At 39.9% G+C, this 23,110-nt stretch overlaps 2 protein-coding genes across 4 annotated transcripts in view; one reads left to right on the top strand and one right to left on the bottom strand.

Annotated features, from left to right (window-relative positions):
* Window positions 1–12,730, bottom strand: part of BZW2 (basic leucine zipper and W2 domains 2) — a 58,614-nt gene extending 45,884 nt beyond the window's left edge. The window contains exons 1-2 of one of the 3 annotated variants that reach the window (XM_082661680.1): window positions 12,230–12,730; window positions 11,286–11,339 (exon numbers count right to left, since the gene is read on the bottom strand). In XM_082661680.1, coding sequence (XP_082517806.1) covers window positions 11,286–11,339; window positions 12,230–12,345 — 170 coding nt within the window. In that variant the 5' untranslated portion in view covers window positions 12,346–12,730. Of the gene's footprint in view, window positions 1–11,285; window positions 11,431–12,229 lie in introns of those variants that run through there. The other 2 variants (XM_082661683.1, XM_082661681.1) reach the window with 2 other exon arrangements.
* Window positions 11,489–23,110, top strand: part of ANKMY2 (ankyrin repeat and MYND domain containing 2) — a 34,287-nt gene continuing 22,665 nt past the window's right edge. The window contains exons 1-2 of the mRNA XM_082661684.1: window positions 11,489–12,077; window positions 18,943–19,007. Of these exons, the coding sequence (XP_082517810.1) occupies window positions 12,011–12,077; window positions 18,943–19,007 (132 nt within the window). The 5' untranslated portion in view covers window positions 11,489–12,010. The remainder of the gene's footprint in view (window positions 12,078–18,942; window positions 19,008–23,110) is intronic.

Genomic DNA, 23,110 nt, shown 5'->3' with positions numbered 1-23,110 from the left:
AAATTCAAATATTTCTTTAATGCAAAAATATTACTATTATATTCATATCCTCTTCATTCTTATAATTAATGATATAAAAGAACAAAGATATCTTTCTTAAAAAGCACAAAACTTAAACTATAGTTCTCTCCTCAAAATTTTACAACAGTAGTTTGCAGCAAGGGACATTAATGGTAGGAACTTAAATTGTGCTAAGCAACGACCTTTTAAGAAAGAGGGATCAAAGCCCAAAGGAATTGTGTTGTGAAAAAAAGTACACTGAGTTAACTATATTCATTTAAATCTGCCTTAAGAAGACATAAAAGCATCGTGATTAAATTTTCATTATGACATTTCCAAATTGATTTCACTTCTTAAACTTTATCTTATTTTCGAATGATTCTTGCTTCCCTGTAAATAAAAATATTCCAGAAATTACATTTTAAGTATTAACGTACAACCTCTTCACTGAAATAAAGACAATTACATAATGTCACTTATTTCATCTCAATGAAGTTATTTTCAAAAACTTTCAAGAAGTATAAATTAACTCCGAAATAGTTTCACTCTGCTTATCAATTCATGCCATCTACTCAAGGGACTCTGTAAGCAGTCCCTGGGGCAAGCACATGTCCTTCTCTGGGCCCTTCCACTTTCCCCATTTGGGATCTCTCCCAGGCCCTTCCCTTCCCCCAGCAACTGACCAGCCCCACTCAGCTTCCCAGATGGCCTAATCTTGCTGATGTCATTCTTATGTCTCAACACTTTGAAAAACACAAACACACCTTCAACTACACACACTGTACATACTTTGGCTTTTAGAAAACTCATTCCTCAAATGTAACATTTCAGGGTATCTTAATAGCAAAATGTCTTAAAACCTCTGTTCTAGTTAAGACCCTTCGAACTTTTGTCTGCAAGACAACAGGATAGTGATAACAATTGCATACCTACAATATTTCAAGTTGTAAATTCAGAGAATTTAGAGGAAATGGTGGCATGAAACAGAGGAATATCCAATGATTAAATGTCTAGTTGTGGTTTAAATATATTTATTAATTTATCAAGTATTTTAGAGCGGGTTTATTGTGTATCAGGCACTGTACTAGAGCACTGATTTCACTCCAGGGTTAATTTTGTTCCCCAAGGGACATTTGGCGGTGTCTGGAGCCATTTTTGCTTATCATGCTGGGAGAAGGGGCTGCTCCTGGAATCTAGTAGGTTGAGGCCAGGGATGCTACTCAACAATCTACAATGCTGTAGGAGAGCCCCCTACAACAAAGGGTTATCTCGCCCAATGTTTCAATTGTGCCAAGGTTGGAAAGCCCTGCATTAAAGAGGAAACAAAGGTAAGCAAAGCCAGAGATGGGCCTTGCTCTCAAGAACTGAAAATTGTGCACACAGGTCTAAGCACATCAGAGCAGCAACCAGGCAGATATTTCCCTGAAAGACTTATTTCTGTTTGCCAAACATTAATGTCAATTGTAGACAAAACAAATGCATCACCGAGTAGCTCTGGCAGGGAGTGATAATGGGGAGGGGCTACGTATGTATCGGGGGAGAGGGTATATGGGAAATCTCTGTACCCTTCTCTTAACTTTGCTGTGAACCTAAAACTGCTCTAAAAAAAAATTAAGTTAAAAAAAAAATCAGCAGGGAGTGGTGTCAAATGCCAGAGAGCATTCAGTTGATTAAGGCTAATTTTGTATCAAACACAAAACTGATGGGAGTGTTTATGACTATCAGTACAAATAGAAGAGTAGAAGATAAGTTATTATGGCGAGGGGGACTGAAGTCTGTTCCTCTCTTCTTAGCATTGTAATCAAGGAGGAGAAGATGACAGAATCTTCTGGAAAAAAACATAACACCCTAGACTGGTTACTAGTGGGAGAATGTTGCTTTGGAGCAATGGCTTTTACAAAACATGGGAATGAAACTCAGGAAGTTCAAAGGTGGTGATGGGCAGGAGTCCAAATGTCTTCTCACTTGTGAGTTCTCTCAACCAGGCCACTCCGGCCCCCATCCTCCCAGGAGGGGACCTGCCCAAGCCAAGCCTGTCTAGCAGATGAAGCTTTATTTGAAAGGCTGCACACACGCAAAAAGTTACCTACCATACACATGCCTATTTCACAATGAGGACAGCATGAAATGGATAGAAATGCCCAAGCATAGCCTGGGACTTAATCGGACATAGCACACTGATGATATGAAACTGTATTCCCAGATACAATTTTAAAGGAGTGAATTACAGAAACTCAAATTGAGAGAGACAGAGAGAGAGAAGATCAGTGCCACATTACAAACTTTCAAGTATACTTTTTCAAAAGGCTTAAAATCATTCATTTGCATTCATTTATTAAACATACCTCTATCTGGTACTGGTCAATAGGGATGCAGATGGGACCAATTAGACAAAATACATAGACAAGATGCATGGTGCTCACTTTCTAGCAGGTGAAGTTTGACCCAAGCACTGCACAGAAAAACCTGGCAGTGTGAGTTAAGAAGAAGTAATGGTCTCCGGTATGTTAAAGTACATCACATGATGAATTTGAGTTGCAGTTGTGTTTATTAATGCTTTAACAATCAAACGTGTGTTGCATTTTTGTTTTTTTACGTTTTAACTTATAATGGATATACATGAGGTATGGAACACTTTGAAACCTGAAGAACTAAACCTAGACCTTCATCTCACACTCTGATAAGGTTCTGAGATGTCACGCCACTTGCCTGAGGTCAGGCATTCCATTCTAACCTTGGTGATAAAGCAGAGATCAAAGCAGAAAAATCAGGCCCTCACAAACACAGAACGGTCAGGGCCAGAACCCGTCAACTGTCTACTTGCAGAGCACTTCTCCAACGAACCAACTGAAGTTGTTGGGTAACCATTTATATGACTCTTGAAGGCAGCTTTTTTATTATTTGCCTCATGAATTTTATGGTTTAGAGTCAGAGAGTGAAGCATAAATATTAATTTTAACGTCTAGTTCAGCACTTGGATAAACTGAATTAACATATGTTACCTCCCAAATGCCAAATAGTTCTCCGTGGAGTTCTAGTAAGGAGAAAAACATTTGTCTTTAGCAAGAGGATTTAACAGAAATCCTGCCTCTTAAGGACATGTAAATAGTAGGAAATTTATGGCTCCATGGTTTCTGGTACTACTGGAGCTGGTTCTCAACTTCTTTCCTGCAGAGGCTCAATGCTAACGTAAACACCATCTTCACACTCCTCCACGCCCGATGTGGCGTCCTTTCCTCTAGCCAGCAGCTTCCTCTGTACCAGCAATGTGGGCTTCTCCTTCCTGTTTACAATAACCCCATTCTATTACCTTGTATACTGAGAAAAACATATGTCATGTTCTCTTTTTTCCTTAGAAATGATCACAAATCCAGGAAGCTGTCGAGGTTGGTTTGAAAAGCATTAAAGTCTTTTGTGTGAATATGCAAAAAAGAAGAGGATACAGTAGGATATTATAAAACTGCACACCCCATGGTGGCTTATGATATAGTCTCCGTAGTGCTAAGAGTTAATGTTGCTTACTGTTACTCACCTCTGCCTAGCACTTTTCTTGAGATTTATTTAGAAGTCCTCAAAATAACAGTGCATCTAACAATTATTTTTTAAAAGTCCTCTTCTAACATAAAAATAAGTCGAACTACGAAAAGAGGAAACACAATTCTACACATCTCACAAATTTGTTATTATTGTTTTCCTACTAATATATTATTTTATATATATAATTAAGAGAATGAAAGATAACAAAACAAAAAACACCAAAGGATACACCTGAAGTTAAAAAATCAAGAAAGAACAATGAAAGCATTGTCTCTTTGGCATTTGCCAAAAGAATGGTTCATTCAGTGAGTTACTTAAACCTTTTATTTCCAAAGCAGTTTACAAATATGACTATCAGAATATTTTTTGGCACTTTTCACTCAACACATGCCAAATTTAGAACAGGCCAAATTATTCCAGTTGGCATTTAACTGCCTAAAAGATACTTGCTGAAGAGACCCATGGCCCCAACATGGACATCAGGATGAGTTAAGAAAGAAAAGTATTCTTGTGTATACTGCTGATACTGGTATACAGCAGATTTTTTTAATTTAGAAATTATTCTAAATTGTCGTGTATTTTTTCCCCTAATAGATACAAAGGAAAAATGCTGTGGAAACTCCTAACGACAACCACAATCCCGCATTAAAATGATTCACATTAACCTGATTATTAAATCCCCAAGTTGCATCTCTCAGGTTTAACTGTTTCAGCCATGTCTTTATTCCATTCATCAATAAAAGTAGAAAACAAAAAATCAGAACAGTCCAACTGGAAAAAAAATCAAACTGAGAGAATAAAATTCCTTTAAGGCACTATATAGATAAAAACAGTTCCATGCATCATAGTTCACTTGCAAAATAAATTTCACAATTTCCTACTCATTTTATTTTCTAGTTATTTTGGCTATTGATATTCTAGCTATTTTGGATAATTTCAAATTAGTTTGTATTCAAGGGCAAAATATCCGAATAAGTATATGATTTTCTCTTCTATGGTTTCTTTTTATGTCCATTATTCACTTTCCTGCTACCACCAATTCTGAAGATACTGCTTTATAATTTTCAGTTTAGTCTAAAACATGTGATGTCATAAATTACTTGAGAGCAAGAACAAACCTAGTGTGCTTTAAAATATAATCTCCACTTCCATGATTTTAAAAAAGTTGACATACGGAAGAAAACTTGCCTTTGAAAGAAAAAATTTCTAGTTCCAATACGGTTGGCCAGAAAATTACAGCCAATATTTATTTTATAAATATTTATAACATGTTATAATATTGTATGGAGTTGTTTTCTTGGGGGTTGTTCTCCCTGGAATGTTCTCCATTTTCTGGCTCGCCTGCCCAAATTCACCAATCCTTCCAGACTCTGTTCAGAATCTCACTTTCTCTAGTCCTCCCACTGAGCTCCACACGTTCTGGAATATGCACTTGTGACTGTACTGCTCTGGTTGGGGACTGGAGAAGGCTGTGTGGGGAAGGGGTCATTTGAGCTGAGAAGGATTGGAGTAAAATGTGATATGCAGAAACGGGTGGAGGAGGGTATTCTGGGAGCAGGAAGCCAGTGGGTGGGTAGGGAGTAACCACATTGTTCACATTAGAGCTGAAAGACTGGACGGAGCCGGACAGCCACCTGAACAGGCAAAGGGAAGTTCTCAAAGGGGTCTAACCTGTCGGCTGACAGAGGTGGGGGGGGGGGCTTTTGGATGATGACTTTAGTCCCTATTGTTTCAGGGGCTGGCGGGTCGTCTCCTAAAGGATAGAGGCCTCTTGGGAACAAATATCATGTCTTATCATTTGGGATTCACTAAAAACAACAGATGCATACCAAGAACTTTCTTATTATTATTAAAAAAAAGTTAATCCTGATTAATATTTTTAATAAGTTAATCCTGAGATAGAATTACTAGAATTATATCTTTATGAAAGTCTCTCTTGAAAAATAAATCTCTTCCAAAATGTAGGAAGTTGGGCTTATGGCAAATACTAATGTCTATACAATTTTACTTTAAAATGATTTCTTAACTAGGCCTGTAGTTGTGTTATTCATCTTCTTCTCAACTGTAGAAACAGGTAGAATTGGCCCTAAAAATAACAATTAATTTTTATATAACATTTTATAGTTCACAGGGGATCCTCAAGGGTCCTCAGAGTCATCCTGTAAGTTTGGTTAGTATCCCTGTTTTATATATGAAGAAAGTGAAAGCAAGAGACATTACCTTGGAAAAGCCATCTCATCACGGAGTCTTGGTTTTCCCACTCTAATTCTCAGAGCTATGGCTGTGCTTGGCTGTCTCCCAGGGCTCATCCATAATCATTTCCTACCAGGTCAGAAGAGGCTACTTAATGGGACTGCTTTACTCCACAATCAACAGACCAGGAAGAGATTTTACTCAGAGGCTGATGAATGTAGTTTTAAGGGCTGCTTTGTCTGCCGGGTCTTTTTAACACAACCCCGCAACAGATAACCAAATACCAAGAGATAAAAACACCAGTTTTCTAGCTTAAATGTATTTATTGCGAAGGTGAATGCTACCTTTTCCCTTCTGATGCAAAAATAGCTTTCTATTTTTAATTATTGGAACTGTTTTACTATACTCAGAGATAAGAGGCACCAGCCTTGAGTTTTAAATTCCACAGTGACATAGCTAATATAAATATATATGAGTTGAAGCTGGATATACACTAATGTGTGCTTCAGCATTACCTGGCAATGAGACTGGACTGGCTACATTGTCCTTAGACACTGTGAAGGCTTGGCTTTGAAGCTTAATTAAATATTCTTTAAGAACGCTTCAAACCAAATCTGGGAAGAAATGTTATAAATGATACCAAAAAATTCCATGTTGGCTTCTGGAAACATTAACATTTCATAAGTCCAAAACATCATAAAAGAAACATAAACATCAAGACACGCAAGTTATAAAGTTTTAAGAATTCAGAAAGCAGTTGTCAAAGCAAGCATTTAGTTAAGCAAATCCTGAGGAAGGACGTGGCAGGCACACCTGAGTGTGCTCCCGATTTTCAGGCAGTGAGATACCTCCTCTAACTATTGCTCGTGACATTACCGATGTACTTCTTTTTTTGGAAATGCCTTCTGACTTGATTTATGTGACACAAGAAGAAAATCAGTATCTCCACTTCATTCATGTCTTGATTTTCTCAGTTAAACGAAATATATTTGCACCCCTTGTTGAGACGTGTCTGCAAATTACTTCGTCAGGGTCTAAAAAAGATGAAGATTAGCTGCCAGTAGGATATTCACAAGCTTGTGACACAGCACTGAGATACGCCACCTACCTCTTCGTTTTGTGGAGAAGCTAGAGGGTGATGTGAACAGTTTATGGAAATGCATCGCTCACAAGACAGTCTTTTGCAGATTTAGGTGTAACTGTTTTAACATTAAATGGATAACCGCATAAGCTCACCTCTAAGTATAGAGAAAGAGCATTTGTATCCATATTGCTTTCTCTCTCTCTCTCTCTTTTTTTTTGTTTTTGGTTTAAACTACAACGACAATTTCTTAGGGGCTGTAATATGTCCAGATTTCCTTTTTAAGACTTCCTTATGGAAAATCTCAAACGTATCAAAAGCAGAGAGAACAGTCTAATGAAGTCAATGTACTCATTGCCCACCTTCAACACTTAACTTCACAGTGAACTTTGTCTCATTAATACTCTTACTCAGTCCCTGTCCCCCACTGTCACAAAATTATATTGAAGCAAGTCTTAGATGTCCTACCATTTCCCCCCCCTTAAACAATTCAGTACATATCTCTAAAAGATAAGGGACCTTTTAAACATATAACCACAATATTAGTTTCAAAGAAAATAAAAATCCTTAATATCATCAAATATCCACTCAGTCAAGAAATGTACCCAAGAAAAGAAAGTTAAATGTCAAGGAAAACATTACCCCAAAAGTTACAACACTCAAAAATGAGCTATTCCCCTGCAATAAAAAGAAAACGGCATTCTCTTAAAGCACAGAGCTGTACGTCAAGGGCTTCAAAGAGGGAGTCCAGGAATGGTCTGCAAAATTTGTAACATGTGCATATGTACAATTTTTTTTTCTTGGTTGGTAGCATTCATCAGAATGTCAAGCAGCTTGAGACCGAAAACATTTACAGACCTTCTCCCCTTGGTTATGATTGTGTGTGCTTAGGGCCACATCACCTCACATTGCCAGGAAGGATTAGTCAAGTAGGGAAACAAATCCACCTGAAATAACTTGGAGATCAAACTGAATTCAACTCAGCATGTACTGAGCACACACTACGTGCGAGACATGGGTCACAATCTTGAGAAGCAAAGGTAAACTAATTCTAGTTAATTTACAGTCTAGAAGGAGAAGGGGTCAAATAGATTAACAAAAACTGAACTAGGATGTCATGAAAAAGGTGCCTGCCTTAGGTTATTTTCATGGGGATCCAGATGAAGAAGCAAAGGTGATGTTAATTTCGGGGTACAAGGCGGGTGGGGACCAGGGCTCCTAAGAAGATAGGAGAAAATTAGAGGATGTCAGCAACTGTACCAGCAACTCCTGAGGAAAGACTGTTCTTATCGCCCTTGCTGAGGGACAGGAATAAAAATGTTTACTAGGGCCTGTATTCCCCTCCTGGATGGGGTGGGAGAGGGGACCATGAAAGTATCTTGAAAGCTGACACTTCATCAGATCTGGAAGGAGATTCATCAGATCTGGAAGGAGAGAAAGACTCGGTAAAGAGGGAAGGGAGGTCACTCCAGGAAGAGAAAAGCAGGAACAAAGGGGTGGAAACTACTGGCATGTTAGGGAATCAGTGAGGTGACCTTAGAGCAGAGTATGTGGGAGGGGCTGGCTGACTGGAAATGCCGGCTGGGACCAGAAGTCGGAGCCTCCTAGACCGAACCTGGGCTGGTGGAGAGGAACCAGAAGTACGAGACCAGAGCCTCTATTCTGCGGCAGGTGGAGAGCCACTGACATGCTTTAAGTGAATCAGTTCTGTCTTTACAAAGTACGTCTCATCCTTGGGTGCATGATGAGTGCTCAGTGTATATTGGTGGTGGTGCCTTAATGGTGGTGCCTTGAATGAACTGGATGGAAAGCAGGCTACTTAGGAATCCACTGCAACAGGCCAAGAGACGTCCAGGGTGGTAGCAGTAGAAAAAGGGATGATGGGGACACATATAAGGATTTCATACATTTCAGAAATCATTATTTTTTAAAAGGAGAAGAAAGAAACAGAGACCAAAGCAACATATAAATTCTATTGCATATTGTGGAACAATGTGTTAGTATGCTCTCATTTCTGTAAGAAAAAAAAAAAAAAAGTGGAACTATACATATAAGCTATATAAACACATACAATTTCTCAGAAAGGTATGAGAAAAATAGACACCATGGGTTGTACGGCACGGAGAAGAAACTGTGCAAAGAGGTCAGAGAGTCTTTTGTACCTCTGTCACGCTAAACCACATGAATGTGTTATCTATTAGCTAAAGAATATATAATTTCCCCCTTATTGCTAGCCACAGAGATAGAGAATAATGAAAAGCGAAAAGGTTTTGGAGACAGATCTAGGTTCCAATTTTGGCTCTGATACTTCCAAACTGTGGGTCTGTGGGCAAATTAACTTCTTTTTGTTTCTGTCCTCTTATTTTCAGAAACAGGGGTAATACTGGCTAGTTCCTAGGTCGCTACAACAATGATTAAACAAATCTTATAACAAAGCATCTTGGTAGAATATCGGCACAGACTAAGGACCCAATAAGTAGTAGCTATTTTATTACCAACAAAACTCCTTAGATGTGAATACATTCTTAATACAAAAAAAGTTCCTTGATCTAGTCTAAGGTATGCTCATTAGCTTAATCTTATTCCTACATTAAATATTAACATTGGCCAAAAACGATTAATGGAATCCATCTGATGAACACAATCCATTACGTATCTGCTTCTAGAAATTTAAACTTAACATATTATTTATATACATTTCTAGGCAGATGTTAGCTTTTTTACTTTAAATGTCATTCACTCTAGCTTTACGGAATTCATGTACTCACAGAGGACTAAATACCAAGGAGGTACCATAAGGCACCAGGAAAATAGATAATAAGTTGCTATCCTCGAGGAACAGACAACTTCAGTGAGACAAACAGGTGTGACCTTCAAGTAACCATGGCCCCAATTTGACACAAGAGATGGAAATACTGTCAATGAAGCACCCAATTCTGTAACATCCCTTGTAAAATGTTAAGTCACATGGTAAGGAAAGGTTACTCCGCAAGCATTTTCTTAGGTTTCTGGGTTTCTTCTTCATGATACTGTGTTTTCAATCAGTTGTAACTGTGGCAATAGCAGCATTCTAAGTGTTACAAAAGATGGGTCACTCAAAAGCGTTACTACTTGTTTGAACAGTCACATCATTATTAAAGCATTCCCAAACAAAAGTTTCTTTGTTATACATTGCGATGAATAATTTCAAACCATTTTCATGTGATATGTTCTGGCTCAGATCTGCCCCAGCCTGTAAAGATGAAGACTTAGACAAGAAAACATCTGGGATTTGGGGAAAAAATTTTGTTAAAGGCAGGAAATAATGAACATCTTCCAGGATTTCACAAGTGTTAGTGAATGCTTCCAAGAAATGAAGGCGTATGGCCAGAGGAAAATACACTTCACTTCATATATGGCACAGCGGGGAGAAAGTGATGGTATGGGGGGGATGCTTAACAAAAAAAATCTACATAATTATACAAATATTTCTCTTTGAAGCAGACGCGTCTTGGGAGAAACACTAATACTAGACTGTAGAGAAACAACAGCAAACACTAATTTCTACAGAAGCTTTCGCTGATGCTGTAAATATGTTATGGATGTGCACCCAGGAGGAACGACTGACTTCGTATTAGCAAGCAAGTCCTGTCTCTGAGTCACAGGAGGGTACACGCTTGTATTTGGTCCCTGGCTTCCTATAGTGAAAGCCTGAAGCTACATATTACAGTTGAATGAAGGTTGGATTAAGAGGCTAATCTAATGCTATATATAGACAGCAACACCAATTTAATCTCCGCCCCTTCTCCCTCCCCTTCCTATTTCCATAAATCTCAAGATCTGAGTTACAAAGAGACTGGGAACTCTAGAAGAGAGAAGAGGCCCTCCTCCCCCCCTCATCCCCGGCTGTCTTTCATAAACGAAGTATTAGTTCAAGTGTAAATTGCTTCCAAACGTCCTTAACGGGCACCATAGAGCGATCAGATCCGGTTTTCTTCTACAGCTCCCACAGACGCCAAAGGAGATGACAAGTGGGGGTGGGTGGGTGGAGGGGTGAGGAGGGCAGGTTGCCAAATGAGAACTACCTTCTCCCGAGACTACTCTCACATGCGTTCATCTCGCTCGTAATGGGAGGCTCTCCTCTCCACCCCACCCCGAGTCCAAAGCCTCAACCCTGGCTTCCCCGGGAGTTACATCTGGCGATGCCACGCACGGGACGATGGGCACCCGCCACTTCCCACCTCGTGGCCGGCGCCTGGCCGCTCTCGGTCTCCCGGGACGGCCAAATGTGGCAAGTGGCGGGTCTTCACTCCGGGGAACTGATACGCGGTATGAGTGATGGTAATGGGGTGGAGGGGCGGCTTCCCCACCGAGAGGAAGGAAGCCGCCCCAGCAGGCACATGCTTCCTTAGGGCCAGCACCGGCAGGGGGGGAAGCTCCCGGTGGGGCTCTGGCTCCGGTTGTCGAAGGCTTCCCGGCTCCCCCGCTGCCTTACCTGGGCTGCTTCTCACCTGTCCGAGGAGGTAGCGGCGACGCGCGAGGCTGGGGGCTGCAGCGATTCCGGCAGCGGCAGTGGCAGCGGCGGCAGTGGTGGCGGCAGACAATGGAGGAGTGAAGGACAGACACATTGACACCGACACACGGAGCTCGGCGCAGACCCGCCTACCACGCCGCCCCGCCTCCCAGCCCGCCCCCGTCCCGGGCCGCTCCACTCCCTGGGAAATGAAGGGGGGTGTATATCGAGAGCAAGGGAGATGCATGCCCCTAGCAGAAACTGCCGAACACAGAAATTCCAGAAAGAGAATTTAAATACTGTGTGTCCCTAAATACGTGCACCGGAAAGGATGGCGGTGGGAGACGTGTAACAGGCATTTAATTTCCCCCCTCTGATTTTCTCCATTTGGTTTTTCCTTCCCAGGCTGTTCCAATGGGAGACTCTCGCTGCCGCCTCCTGCAGCTCCTCCTCCCGGCCGGGCCAATGACTCGCGGGGGGCGGAGACTACTGCTGGGCCTGTAGAGACTGCCCGCCCGGCTCGCCCGAGCTCGCCCGCTGCTCGCCAGCCCCCGGGAGGGTGGAGAGAATTCGAACGCTTCCGCGGTTGGCTACTTAATGTCCTAGTCTCAAGTTGCCTAACCTTGCGGCTGGCGTTCCTAATACAGACACGTCGTTTACTTTTTAATACTCCCAAAGAAACAATCGCTGTCAAGCTGGCGGAAGCAATGGTTCACATAAAGAAAGGCGAGCTGACCCAGGAGGAAAAGGATTTGCTGGAAGTCATCGGAAAAGGTGTGGGTGCTGGGCTGCGGCGGGGGCGCTGCCTGCCTGGCCTGGGAGGGAAGGGGGGCGTGGCGGAGCCCGGGCGGCGCCCCCGGCCCGGCTGACCCTGGGTTGCGGTTTTGCGAGGCTGACATCCTGCGACCGGGAAACAGCACTCCTACCTTTGGTCTGGGACCGGTTGCGGGGGCGGAGAGGTGGGGAAGGAGAAGCGCCGCTGGGACGGGAGCGGAGGTTGCAGACGTTCGTCTTCTAAATCAGCTTTTGGAAGGGTGCACATTTCCAGGCTCCACTTCGGATGATAATGAGCGACCCGGGGTGGGGCCTCAGAATGTGCATTCTTCAAAACTCCTAAGGTGATTTTGACCACCGTCCGTCTGGGCGATAGTGGTCTGGAAGTTTCAGGTTCTTAGATCGGTTGTCTGAGGGCCGTTTCGACTTCCGGAGGCCGAAAGATCTGGATCCCTTGGCTGTCCCCGCCCTCGCTTGGGGCGGGTGGAGGGAGCTCCTAAGGAGAAGGGTTCCTTACAAGGGCACAAAACAAGGTCTGTAATTTGCCGCATTGAGGCTTCTGAGTCCAGGGCCTCCCTGGCTTCCTTCCAGAAACCCCCGGCCGCCGCAGGAACTCGCAGAACAGCGAGGGGGCTGGGGAGGCGTCCACACCGCTCTGCGCACTTCGCAGGGCTGCGACCTTCTAATCGCGCTCTTCCGCGCTTTCCCTTCCATTCTCCCAACGCGCGTCCCACTTCCGCCGCTCCGGGTCCTAGGGAGGGAGACGCAGGCCCCGGGGACGAGCCAGAAGCCATGTTTTCCGCTCCGTCCCCGAGTGGACGTCCCAGAAGAGTTCCCGAAGTCCCGTTACCTGGCAGGTGACAACAGCGTGACTACGTGGCTTCTGCACTGTCACGGCGCGGCGATACGGATGTGTGGGAACTGCGGGCATTGTTCATTTGGCTGTTTTAAGCTCCCTCGAACGGCAGAGGAGCCAGTCATTGCAACATAAACTCCGTAATTTCCAGTCTTTCTTTTTTTCTAAGTAACCTGGCTCCCATCTGGACCTACAGAGAGAAAGGCACATGTATTCTTTATACTGACAAGAAAAGTCTAAACGTAAAGGAGAGAAATATCGGATTGGAATTCAACAGGTGCTCATGAGCTGAGCCCACTCCATCTGATCTCGACAGGCTGAACTCAGTCACAGCTGTAATTTGCTATGATGTGTTCTTTGCCTAGAATTGTGGGACTTGGAGTTGTTGCAGATTGTTTGTCCAGCACGGTCCTCGCTGACCTGTTTGGCACTGCAGTCTCCCTTTTCTGCCTGTCTCTGGTTCATGTCTCCGTGCCTTTGGTGGCCCTGGGATTCAGCTCAGCAACCATGTGAGTCTCAGCTCTGTGCCAGGTACAGTGCTGGGCAAAAAAAGGAGACAACGCATCAACTTATAATCCACCAGGGATGCAAATTCTGTTTTTAAGCAGTCCAGAGCTATCACCCTCTCTCAAAAGTGTAAACAAGTGAGCAGTTTTATAAACGGGGTCTCTGAAAGCGGCAGGTGGTGTGTGTGGAGACGTAGGGAGGGAATCCTTGGATACATTATTAGGTATCCACTAGTTTTTATTTTTAAAGATTAAATAAAAGAATTAATGTGAATTTTGCCTGGTTAGCACTGTGATTTTTTTCTGGGCCTACATCGTGCAACAAATTACACAGACACTGTCTCACCTATTTAATTGGTCCAAGCTGATGAGAAAAGAAGTGAGATAGACATAGTATGTGATACATTCTTGTCAAGTGAAGGTCTGTGGGACATTACCATACTCTTAAAAAAATGTAATGGGAGATAAGAGAAAGTAACAACCGTAGCCAACTTTGACTGATTGTTATTTTGGGCCTGGCATAATTCTTAGCACTTTACATATATCCATGCATTTAATCTTGATAAGCTAGGAATTATTTTTAAGCTACAACATTATGAGGGACAGCATAGGATGGTAGTTAACCTTTCAAGTCTGATTTGGAATCCTACCTCATTCATCTGCTGGTGACTTGGCCTTGGGCAAATTACTGTTTCTGAGCCTTAGGTTCTCCATGTGAAAAATGGTACCCACCTCACAACACTGCTATAAGGATAAAATGAGTTAGTATGAGTAATGTGTTTAAAATACTCCGTTGGCTATTATTATGGTAAACATGGCAGTCTCTACTTGATAGACAAGAAACAAAGAAACTGAAAAGTTCAAATAGCTTGCCCAATATAATACAGGTAATAAGTGGCAGAGCAGAGATATCATATGGCCCACAGTCCTAGAAATATGCTGGACTTGAAAACAAACTAAACAAAATGAAAAAATGAAACCAGCACCAGAGTCCATACCATATCTTATTCACTTTGAGAGGCAATTTAATTGCAGCAAAATATTTTCATCTGTCAAATTAATTTTAATTGTAAACGTTATTGATTTTGTAGTTTTGTGTGCATTTAAAATTTGTAAAATAATTTTTGGCTTACAGTTGAACGAAGCTCATAAACAAAGTTTATATTCGTACTCATAAGAAGCAATTTTCTTGAAAGGAGGTGAGTAGAGTGCTGATATTTTTCCCTTCAGTACATTTCTCAACTTTGAGAACCACTGGCTTAGTCAGTACTAGTACGTGGAACTAACAATAAGTTTCCAGCCACGTGTGACCTGTCATCTTGGCCAATCTGAAATAAACTCAACAAATTTTTGAGTTCTCCCTCCGGCTAACCACTGCCCTCCAGAAGTTAAGCCAATTGTAAGTGGGACTTACAGTCCAGAGAATACCGCACATTGCTACCGGACACTTTTAAACAATTTCTTCTTCTGAGTAAATGCACATTCTAGGTATTCTACAGGTTGTTTATTTGGTAGAATGCCAAAAAGAAGCTCCAGATGAAACTGAGAAGCTGTTTCTCACATATCCATTTAAATCATAGTCACTAACAGCATCCATTTCACAACATTTCAGAAGAGAAATGAAATCACTTAAGCACAGTTAACTGGGTTATATTATTTGTAGATTGACCCATTCTTCTAAGCTCTGATATCTTTTTCATTAAACACTGAGGAAGCACTATTTCAAAATAAATTAAACTTTAAGAATATAAGCCAGAAAGTCTTTCATTACTTATCTTGTTTAGTACTTGAAATCCCTGGGATCACTGCTGCCAATTTCACAAGAAAGTAACGTAATTATTTTTTTTATTATTATTGTTTGTGTTAAAGGAGATGTGAAGCGGACTCGGACAATAAGGTTTATTCTACCAGTTTTATTGGAGTATAACTAAAGTATGATAAATGGTACATATTTCAAGTGTACACTTTTTAAAAGTCAGTTTTGACATAAGTATACATCCATGAAACCACTGCAATCTAGACAGTGAACAGTTCTGTCACCCCCAAAACGTTCTACATACCCATTTGTAATGTCACTCCCTCCACCCCTGTCTCCAGGCAACCACTGATAGATGTCACTATTGATTAGATTTCTCTATTCTAGAATTTTATGTAAGTGGAATTATACAGTAAGTATAATAAATATTCCTTTTTTTTTGCATGACATTTCACTCAGCATCATGATATTCATGTTCATCCATACTGCACCAATAATTTCTTATTTTTTTCTTTTATTTTCTATGTATGGATATACTACTATTTGCTTATCTGGTGACACTGATGGACATTTCAGTTGTTTACAATTTGGGACTGTTAAAAGATCCTGCTCTAAGGTCCTGTGTAGTTAATAATGTTATTTCTAGTACCTCTGGTATATAGAAAGATTCAGGTCTACTAATAATTATAGCATAGAGTTCAAAGACAAATTTAAATCCAGATACGTAGTTACCATTAACTATATGACTGGGCAGGTTTTGCAACCTCTGTGGGCTTCATTGTCTTCCTTTAGTTACTTCTTTTAGTTACTCTAATTTTTATGTAGTGATTCATAATCCTAACTTGAAGACATTTTGTTACAAAGTCTAAAAATAGATACACATAGGAGAATTTAGAAACTTTACACTTAAACAGATTCACTATTTCAAAATATATGTTGTAATTAGAAGTCTATTTTAAAATTCATTTATAACTATGTATCTATGATTAAGTCTGTATCCATATATTATTTTTAAATTCAGACACTTTAATTATTTATACATGATTTTACTTATACATAAATGTAACAGCAACTAACAAGCCAAATAGTTTTTTAAATACTTAACTTAGGTATAGATTCCTCAAAACATTCCTGTTGAGGGATCCCACTAAATGATTGAAACTCATAAATATTCAGATCTCATGACTATCTGATGGATTGCTGGAAACAGAAAATGACATGTTAGTTTGTTTCTCCCTTTTTGTTTGTTTTGGCTACTTCTCCTTGTCTTCAGTAGAGACCAGTGGTCCCAAACTAGATATTAGAAATGTCGCAGTGAATTATATTATGCTGCTGTAAATATAAATAACAAGAGCATCTAATATGCACTGAGGTTGTACTCCGTGCCCCGTACCAAGCCAAGCCCTTAGTCCTAAGAACACTGTGGGATGGATGTTATTATTTCTGCTTCCTATATAAGAAAACTGAGGGTTTTATAGGACTTGTTCAGTTTTATAGTGGTCCTGAAAGGGCTCTAGTGTGATATAAGAGAGGGCAGTAACAGTGAGAATATCACTCTTATCATCATCTCTTCTCTGCTAAAATGCTGGTCCATCCAGATAAGTTATCTATCCCACCGTAATGGAGCAGGTTGGGTTGTGTTTTCTTCTCTGGAGCAACTTGGAGAAATTCTCACAAGGGAAACAAATTATTAAATATTATTTTCGTCAGTTATGTCTATTCTTTTTTGTCTCCAATGAGGATAAATGTTGACTCATTTCCCATCCCCTTTATAGTACCACATCCCCTCATCTTAAGAGTTTGTTAAATCAGATTTAACATATTTCTTTCCCAAGTAAAGCAAATAATCTTTTAATTGCAAAATATTGTTTGAGAGTATACTATGCACAGTAAGGAATGACAAAAAATAAAAATCCTTCTGTGTAAACTATGTGTTTCCCATTTCCATGCTATTCTAGACCTTCTACAGTTTCCTAATGTCATTAAATTAGAAACTCCAAGTTAGAAATCATCAAAAGTTTTTCCTCTTGGGGGTATTTTGCTCATCTATTTTCCAAAATATGTTTTCATTCTCTAGAAGCCCAAACAGTTTCAGAAAAATTTTCCCGTCCTGGTCCCTGCATTTCAAAAGACTAACTGGTATTCCATGGTATGTGAGTGAACAACTCACTTTTTTTTTTTTAGTTGCCCTGCGATTGGACAGATTTACTGTACATTGTTAGCCACTGGGCTAAACATTTTATAGAATTATGGGCCTGTTGTCTAATATGAGCCAAATGTTTATGATTGCAATCCCCATCCTTTCCCTAACATATAGCAGGCTCTGGCATGATCACAATCCCTATAGTATTCTCCCTTTATTGCATAAACATCTCTCAGTCAGATGGAAAATAACTTCAGTTATTCCTCAGTGGATAATGGGGTTCAGCTGAAGCATCTTCCTCAAGTGAAACTGGTGTGCAGGAGTTTGTTCTAATTCCTTTCCAAAGATGTTTGAGAGTCTCTGGTGAGAAGCCACAGATATGGATAAGCTGCCCTGCACAACCTGCTTGCATGCTTGAAGGCTTTCCCCTCTCCCTCTGTAGCCATTCAGCCAGTGATACCAACTGCCCTCAGGTGGAGGGTGGGACCAGACAAATGAACTCTTGGCACAATAGCTGCTGTCATAATTCGGGGCCTTGTAGATCACTCACTTGACATTTCCCCAGATGAGCTATTTCGCTATCAATCTAGGAGACATTTCTGTATCTCTCCTCTGTTAGTGAGGGGCACTCAGACCATGTGCCTAAGAAGCAGGTTGGGTAGAAAGAAGCAGGCTAAGCTTCATTCTGCATTCCACCTTTAGCTCTGGAAGAACTGCAAAGTTTAACACATTCTTGAACTATAATTCTAAATTTAAAGACAAGAAATAACTCCTAGTTGAGGATGCTTCTATTCTTTTATGTCCTTTTAGAGGAGAGGCTTATCTCATCCTTTCTCCCTGAGAACATGCAATTTCATTATCCCGTTCCCCGTCACACCAGAAATTTTTTGGCAGAACAAGTGATTGGCTCCTATTAAGGATGATAATAGCAACATTCTCTCCTGCAACTATGCCTTAGTATGCCTTACAGAAGGCTGGAAAACCTGATAGTCGTGGCCCAATTACAGCTTATTTACAAATTTACAGAGACTGACCTTCAGGTTTACATCAGATGGCTTTCAGTATGAGAGTCTGAATACTGACCATATGGCACTTTTATATAGTACGAGGCATAAAAGATACATTTACCTCAGCATTTCCAAACCAAGAATTCTATTAGGAGCATGCCATCAATTCACAGGACGTAGTGGTGACAAGGTATATAAATACTGACTGTATTTTGAACTGTTATTACATTGACTGCAATTTAAGCTTCAGATGGTGGGTTGGATTAGATGCCCTTTAAGATTTGTTTCAGTATTAAAAGTGTTATGCTTTGTGGTTATTGTATTACTGCCAAAAGGAAAATGTGGCCAGTTTAATATACTATAAGGCCAATGGAAGTAAAAGCAAGATGCAGCTATTTTAGTCTATATGAATCTGTTCTCTGGGATAATTACATTGCGGAATAAACAGTATGCGATTGATGCTTTATTTCTTAGCAACCTGACCTGACTCATCTTAGTTTTACAGATAACCCTTTAAAGTCTGTTTCCTTGACATTAGATTTTTTTCTGTTCTAGATATAAAAAAACCTTTGCACTTTCTTTCTTTTTTTTTTTAAGGTACTGTCCAAGAAGCTGGAACATTGTTAGCCAGCAAGAATGTTCATGTCAACTGCTTGGATGAGGTAAAATTTAAAACATTTAATAAAGTTTTACTTCCTATGAGAATGGGTAATACATAAAATCTAATAATAAGAGTTGTTTTCTAGCATTTGTGTTCAAGTTATCCTAAGCTCTAAAGCAAATGTCAGCAGACAGGTTGCAAAAGATAATAAGGATGTAAAAACATGTTTAATTTTACTGGTAATCGAATAAGTGACTGTTAAACCAATTCCATATCATTTCTTGTGAAACATTGGACTTTTATATGCTACTGGATTAGGTATAAATTGGCATCATATTCTGGAGAAAATTTTAGAATATTTCTCATTTTTAAATGTATATACCTTTGATCCAGCAATTCTACTTCTCGGGAGGGTTAACTGACCTAAACTTAACTTTCTAGAACAATTGCAATCCAGAATAACTTTCTGAGATGGTAGTTTCTCTTCAGAGCTGTCCAGTATGGCAGCCATTAGCCATGTGTGGCTAGTAGGTATTATACAGGACAGTTCTAGTACTAGAACATTAACTGAATTTCAGTTTCTCATGCAGCAAAGGAGGTGTTTTGTTAACCCTTTACCCGCACATGGGTAGTAAAGTTAATATCAGACAAAATAAAGTTTAAAGGGCTTCTCCTGGTGGCGCAGTGGTTGAGAGTCCGCCTGCCAATGCAGGGGACACGGGTTCGTGCCCCGGTCCAGGAAGATCCCACGTGCCGCGGAGCGGCTGGGCCCGTGAGCCTTGGCGGCTAAGCCTGCGCATCCGGAGCCTGTGCTCCACAACGGGAGAGGCCACAACAGTGAGAGGCCCGCTTACCGCAAAAAAAAGTTTAAAGCAAAAAAAAAAAAAAAAAAGATGTAGACTCTTTCTTATAGAAAGTTGATAAACCACCAGGAATATACCAGCCTTAAGCCTTCACTAATAATCTTATAAGCTTTGAGGTTATAAAGAAAAAAGTAGAATTCAAAGGAGAAATTTGTAAGACCACGATAGCATCTTTTAGAAAATGATAAGTAGAAAAGAGTATTCAAGGGATGGAAAATTTGAATAACCTAACAGTATATGCACTTTATATAAGACAGAAATAGTACATCTCCATTTACATTTAACACTGTTAAAAACTGGTTTATGGGCTTCCCTGGTGGCGCAGTGGTTGAGAGTCCGCCTGCCAATGCAGGGGACACGAGTTCGTGCCCCGGTCCAGGAAGATCCCACATGCCGCCGAGCGGCTGGGCCCGTGAGCCATGGCCGCTGAGCCTGCGCGTCCGGAGCCTGTGCTCCGCGGCGGGAGAGGCCACGGCGGTGAGAGGCCCGCGTACCGCAAAGGAAAAAAAAAAAAACAAAAAAAACACAATGGGAGGCCACTTTACACCCACTAGGATGGCAATAATAAAAAAATATATATAGATAATAACAAGTATTAGGATGTGGAGAAGCTGGAACCCTCGTGCTTTGCTGGTAGGAATATAAAATGGTGCAGCTGCTCTTTAACATGGGTTGACAATTCCTCAAATGATTAAACATGGAGTTACCATATAACTCAGCCATCCTAGGTATGTAACTAAGAAAAATAAAACATACGACAATACAAAAACTTGAACATGAATGTTTATAGCAGCATTATTCATAAGAGCCAAAGGTGGAAACAGTCCAAACATCCATCAGCTGATAAGTGGATAAACACAGTGTAGTGTATCCATGCAACAGAATATTATTCAGTCACAAAGAGGAATGAAGTCCTGGTGCATGCTACAACATGGGTGAATTTCAAAAACATTCTCCCAAGTGAAAGAAGCCAATCAAACAAGACTAATATTGTATGATTTCATGTATAGGAGATGTCCGAAATGGGCAAGTTCATAGACACAGAAAGTAGATTAGCGGTTGCCTAAGGCTGGGTAATGGGATGGGGAGGGGTAACGGCAATGACTGCTAATAGGTATGGTATTTCATTTGGTTTTGACAAAAATATTCTAAAATTGATTGTGGTGATGGTTGCACAACTCTGAAAATACTTAAAACTATTTAATTGTAACGTTAAATGAGTAAATTATATCACAATGAAGCTGTTAAAAAAGAAAAGATAAAACAAAGTTATCAATTTAAGACCAAAAAAATAGACACAATTTGGAAAGTATAAGCAAGAAAATAATAAATAAACACCAAGGAAGTAAGAGCATAACTGCAATTATAAGAGGAATTGTCATAACTTTTTAAAGCCAATTCATTTGAAAACCCATATGAAAGTAGTGATTTTTTAGAAAAATAAAAATGAACGTATTTATCTCATATAGAAATAGAAAAACTGGGATAATTAAGGAAGATTTGTATAAATGTATTTAAGTGCCAACTACCTTCTAAAGCTGCACACCTGAGTAAGCTTTACAAAACATTCAAGGACCATTTAATTCTCATTTTACACAGATTGTACCATTAGTTCATAAAAAGATGGGAAGCTGCCTAACTCATTTGATAAAGTTAGCATAATGCTGATGCCAAAACAGGAAGAAGCCCAAGCAAACTGTGGGCTCAATTCACTTTGTAAATACAGATGCAAAGACACTATATAAAATATTACCAACTTGATCCAGTAGTGTATCAAAAGAATAATAAGACTTAACCAAGTAAGGTTTCTCCAAGAATGATAGGATGGTTCAGTTTAGAAAATCTTTCAATGTAATTCACTGTATTACAGAATAAAAGAGAAATATGATCATCTCAATAGATATAATGCATTTGATAATATTTAACTACTGGGGGTAAAAACTCTTTTAACAACTTAAGGTAGAATGGCTTTTCTGTAACTTGAATAAGTTTGCAGAAACCTTCCACAAGCATTGGCATCCTACTTAAGGTTAAAACATGAGACACACTCCTGTACTTAATGTTTAAACCTAGGGGCACCAAATTCAAGACAAGGAGGTTCCTGGAGCTTCTATGAGTGAGCTGCGTACAGATTTGGCCTCCTTGGTATTCCTTGAACCCAATGATCCTCTCCCCCAAAGAGTTTTACACTTGCATTCTCTTTACTGGAGCATTCTTCCTCTAGTTATTTACATCCTTTGCTCCTGCCAGGGCTTTGTTCAAATGCCACCTGCTCAGAGGGACATTCTTTGACTGTTCTTTTAAAAATAACGATCTCTTCTTACCTTCTGCCATTCCCTCTCCCCCTTACTCGATGCTGTTTCCCTATAGCACTTATTATCACCATCTGCCTTGTCACCCCTACTAAAATTTAGTGCCAGGGACTTAGACTTTAGGGGCATGGAATTTGCTCATTGCTACCCACAGTGCATAGATCTGTGTCTGACATATCTTAGGCACTCAATAAATATTTGCTGAATGAATGAATGCTGCATTTAATGATATAGAGTTGTAACTCAGTAGACTAATATTGATGAATTCTTTGATTTAAAAATTATGGGAGAGAAACTTTATTTTTAGGGTCATCATATTTAAAGTTTTTTAAACTACTAAAGTTTTAATCTCCTTATCAGTTTCCCGTTACTACTCTCAAGAAACATTGACTACTACTAAGTTGCCTCGTGTAGAACCTTCCTATGATTCTCACATCAACAAACCTCTGATAATATTGATGACGATGTTCATTATAATAGTCTAGAATCATCAAGAACAATTCAAATTATGTTAGTATTCTAAGATTTGCTTAAAAAAGAGATTATGTGTTTTAGAGAGGTTTTCATCCAGAGTAACTCTGAAATTCCAGCACTCAGAGAGTCTCTCCTGGATTCTGAGAAGATTTACTTACAGGGAACATCTCATTTATTTATCCACCAAATAGTATTAGGTAGTCAACATATAAAGTTGGATGTTTCATTGGATATGGACAAAACATATGGAGACTAAACAGTGTAGCCTGGTATAAACACTACCAATCATTTCTCCATATTCATATAATCATATATATAACCAAATCATATATATGATCAAAATATAAATGTGATTTTGAGGATCATTTTTTAAAAATGAGAACACTCTAACATACATTTCTCACATCTTGTTTTTCTCATTGGCAGTAATTCATGGAAATTTTTTCAATTCAGTAGATACAAATGTATTCAATTAGTAACATCACACTATTCCATACTATTCCATGCTATGGATA

Source organism: Grampus griseus, assembly GCF_964374135.1.
Source record: "Grampus griseus genome assembly, chromosome: 9".
Classification (NCBI taxonomy): domain Eukaryota; kingdom Metazoa; phylum Chordata; class Mammalia; order Artiodactyla; family Delphinidae; genus Grampus; species Grampus griseus.
This window is presented reverse-complemented; position numbering and strand designations above follow the sequence as displayed.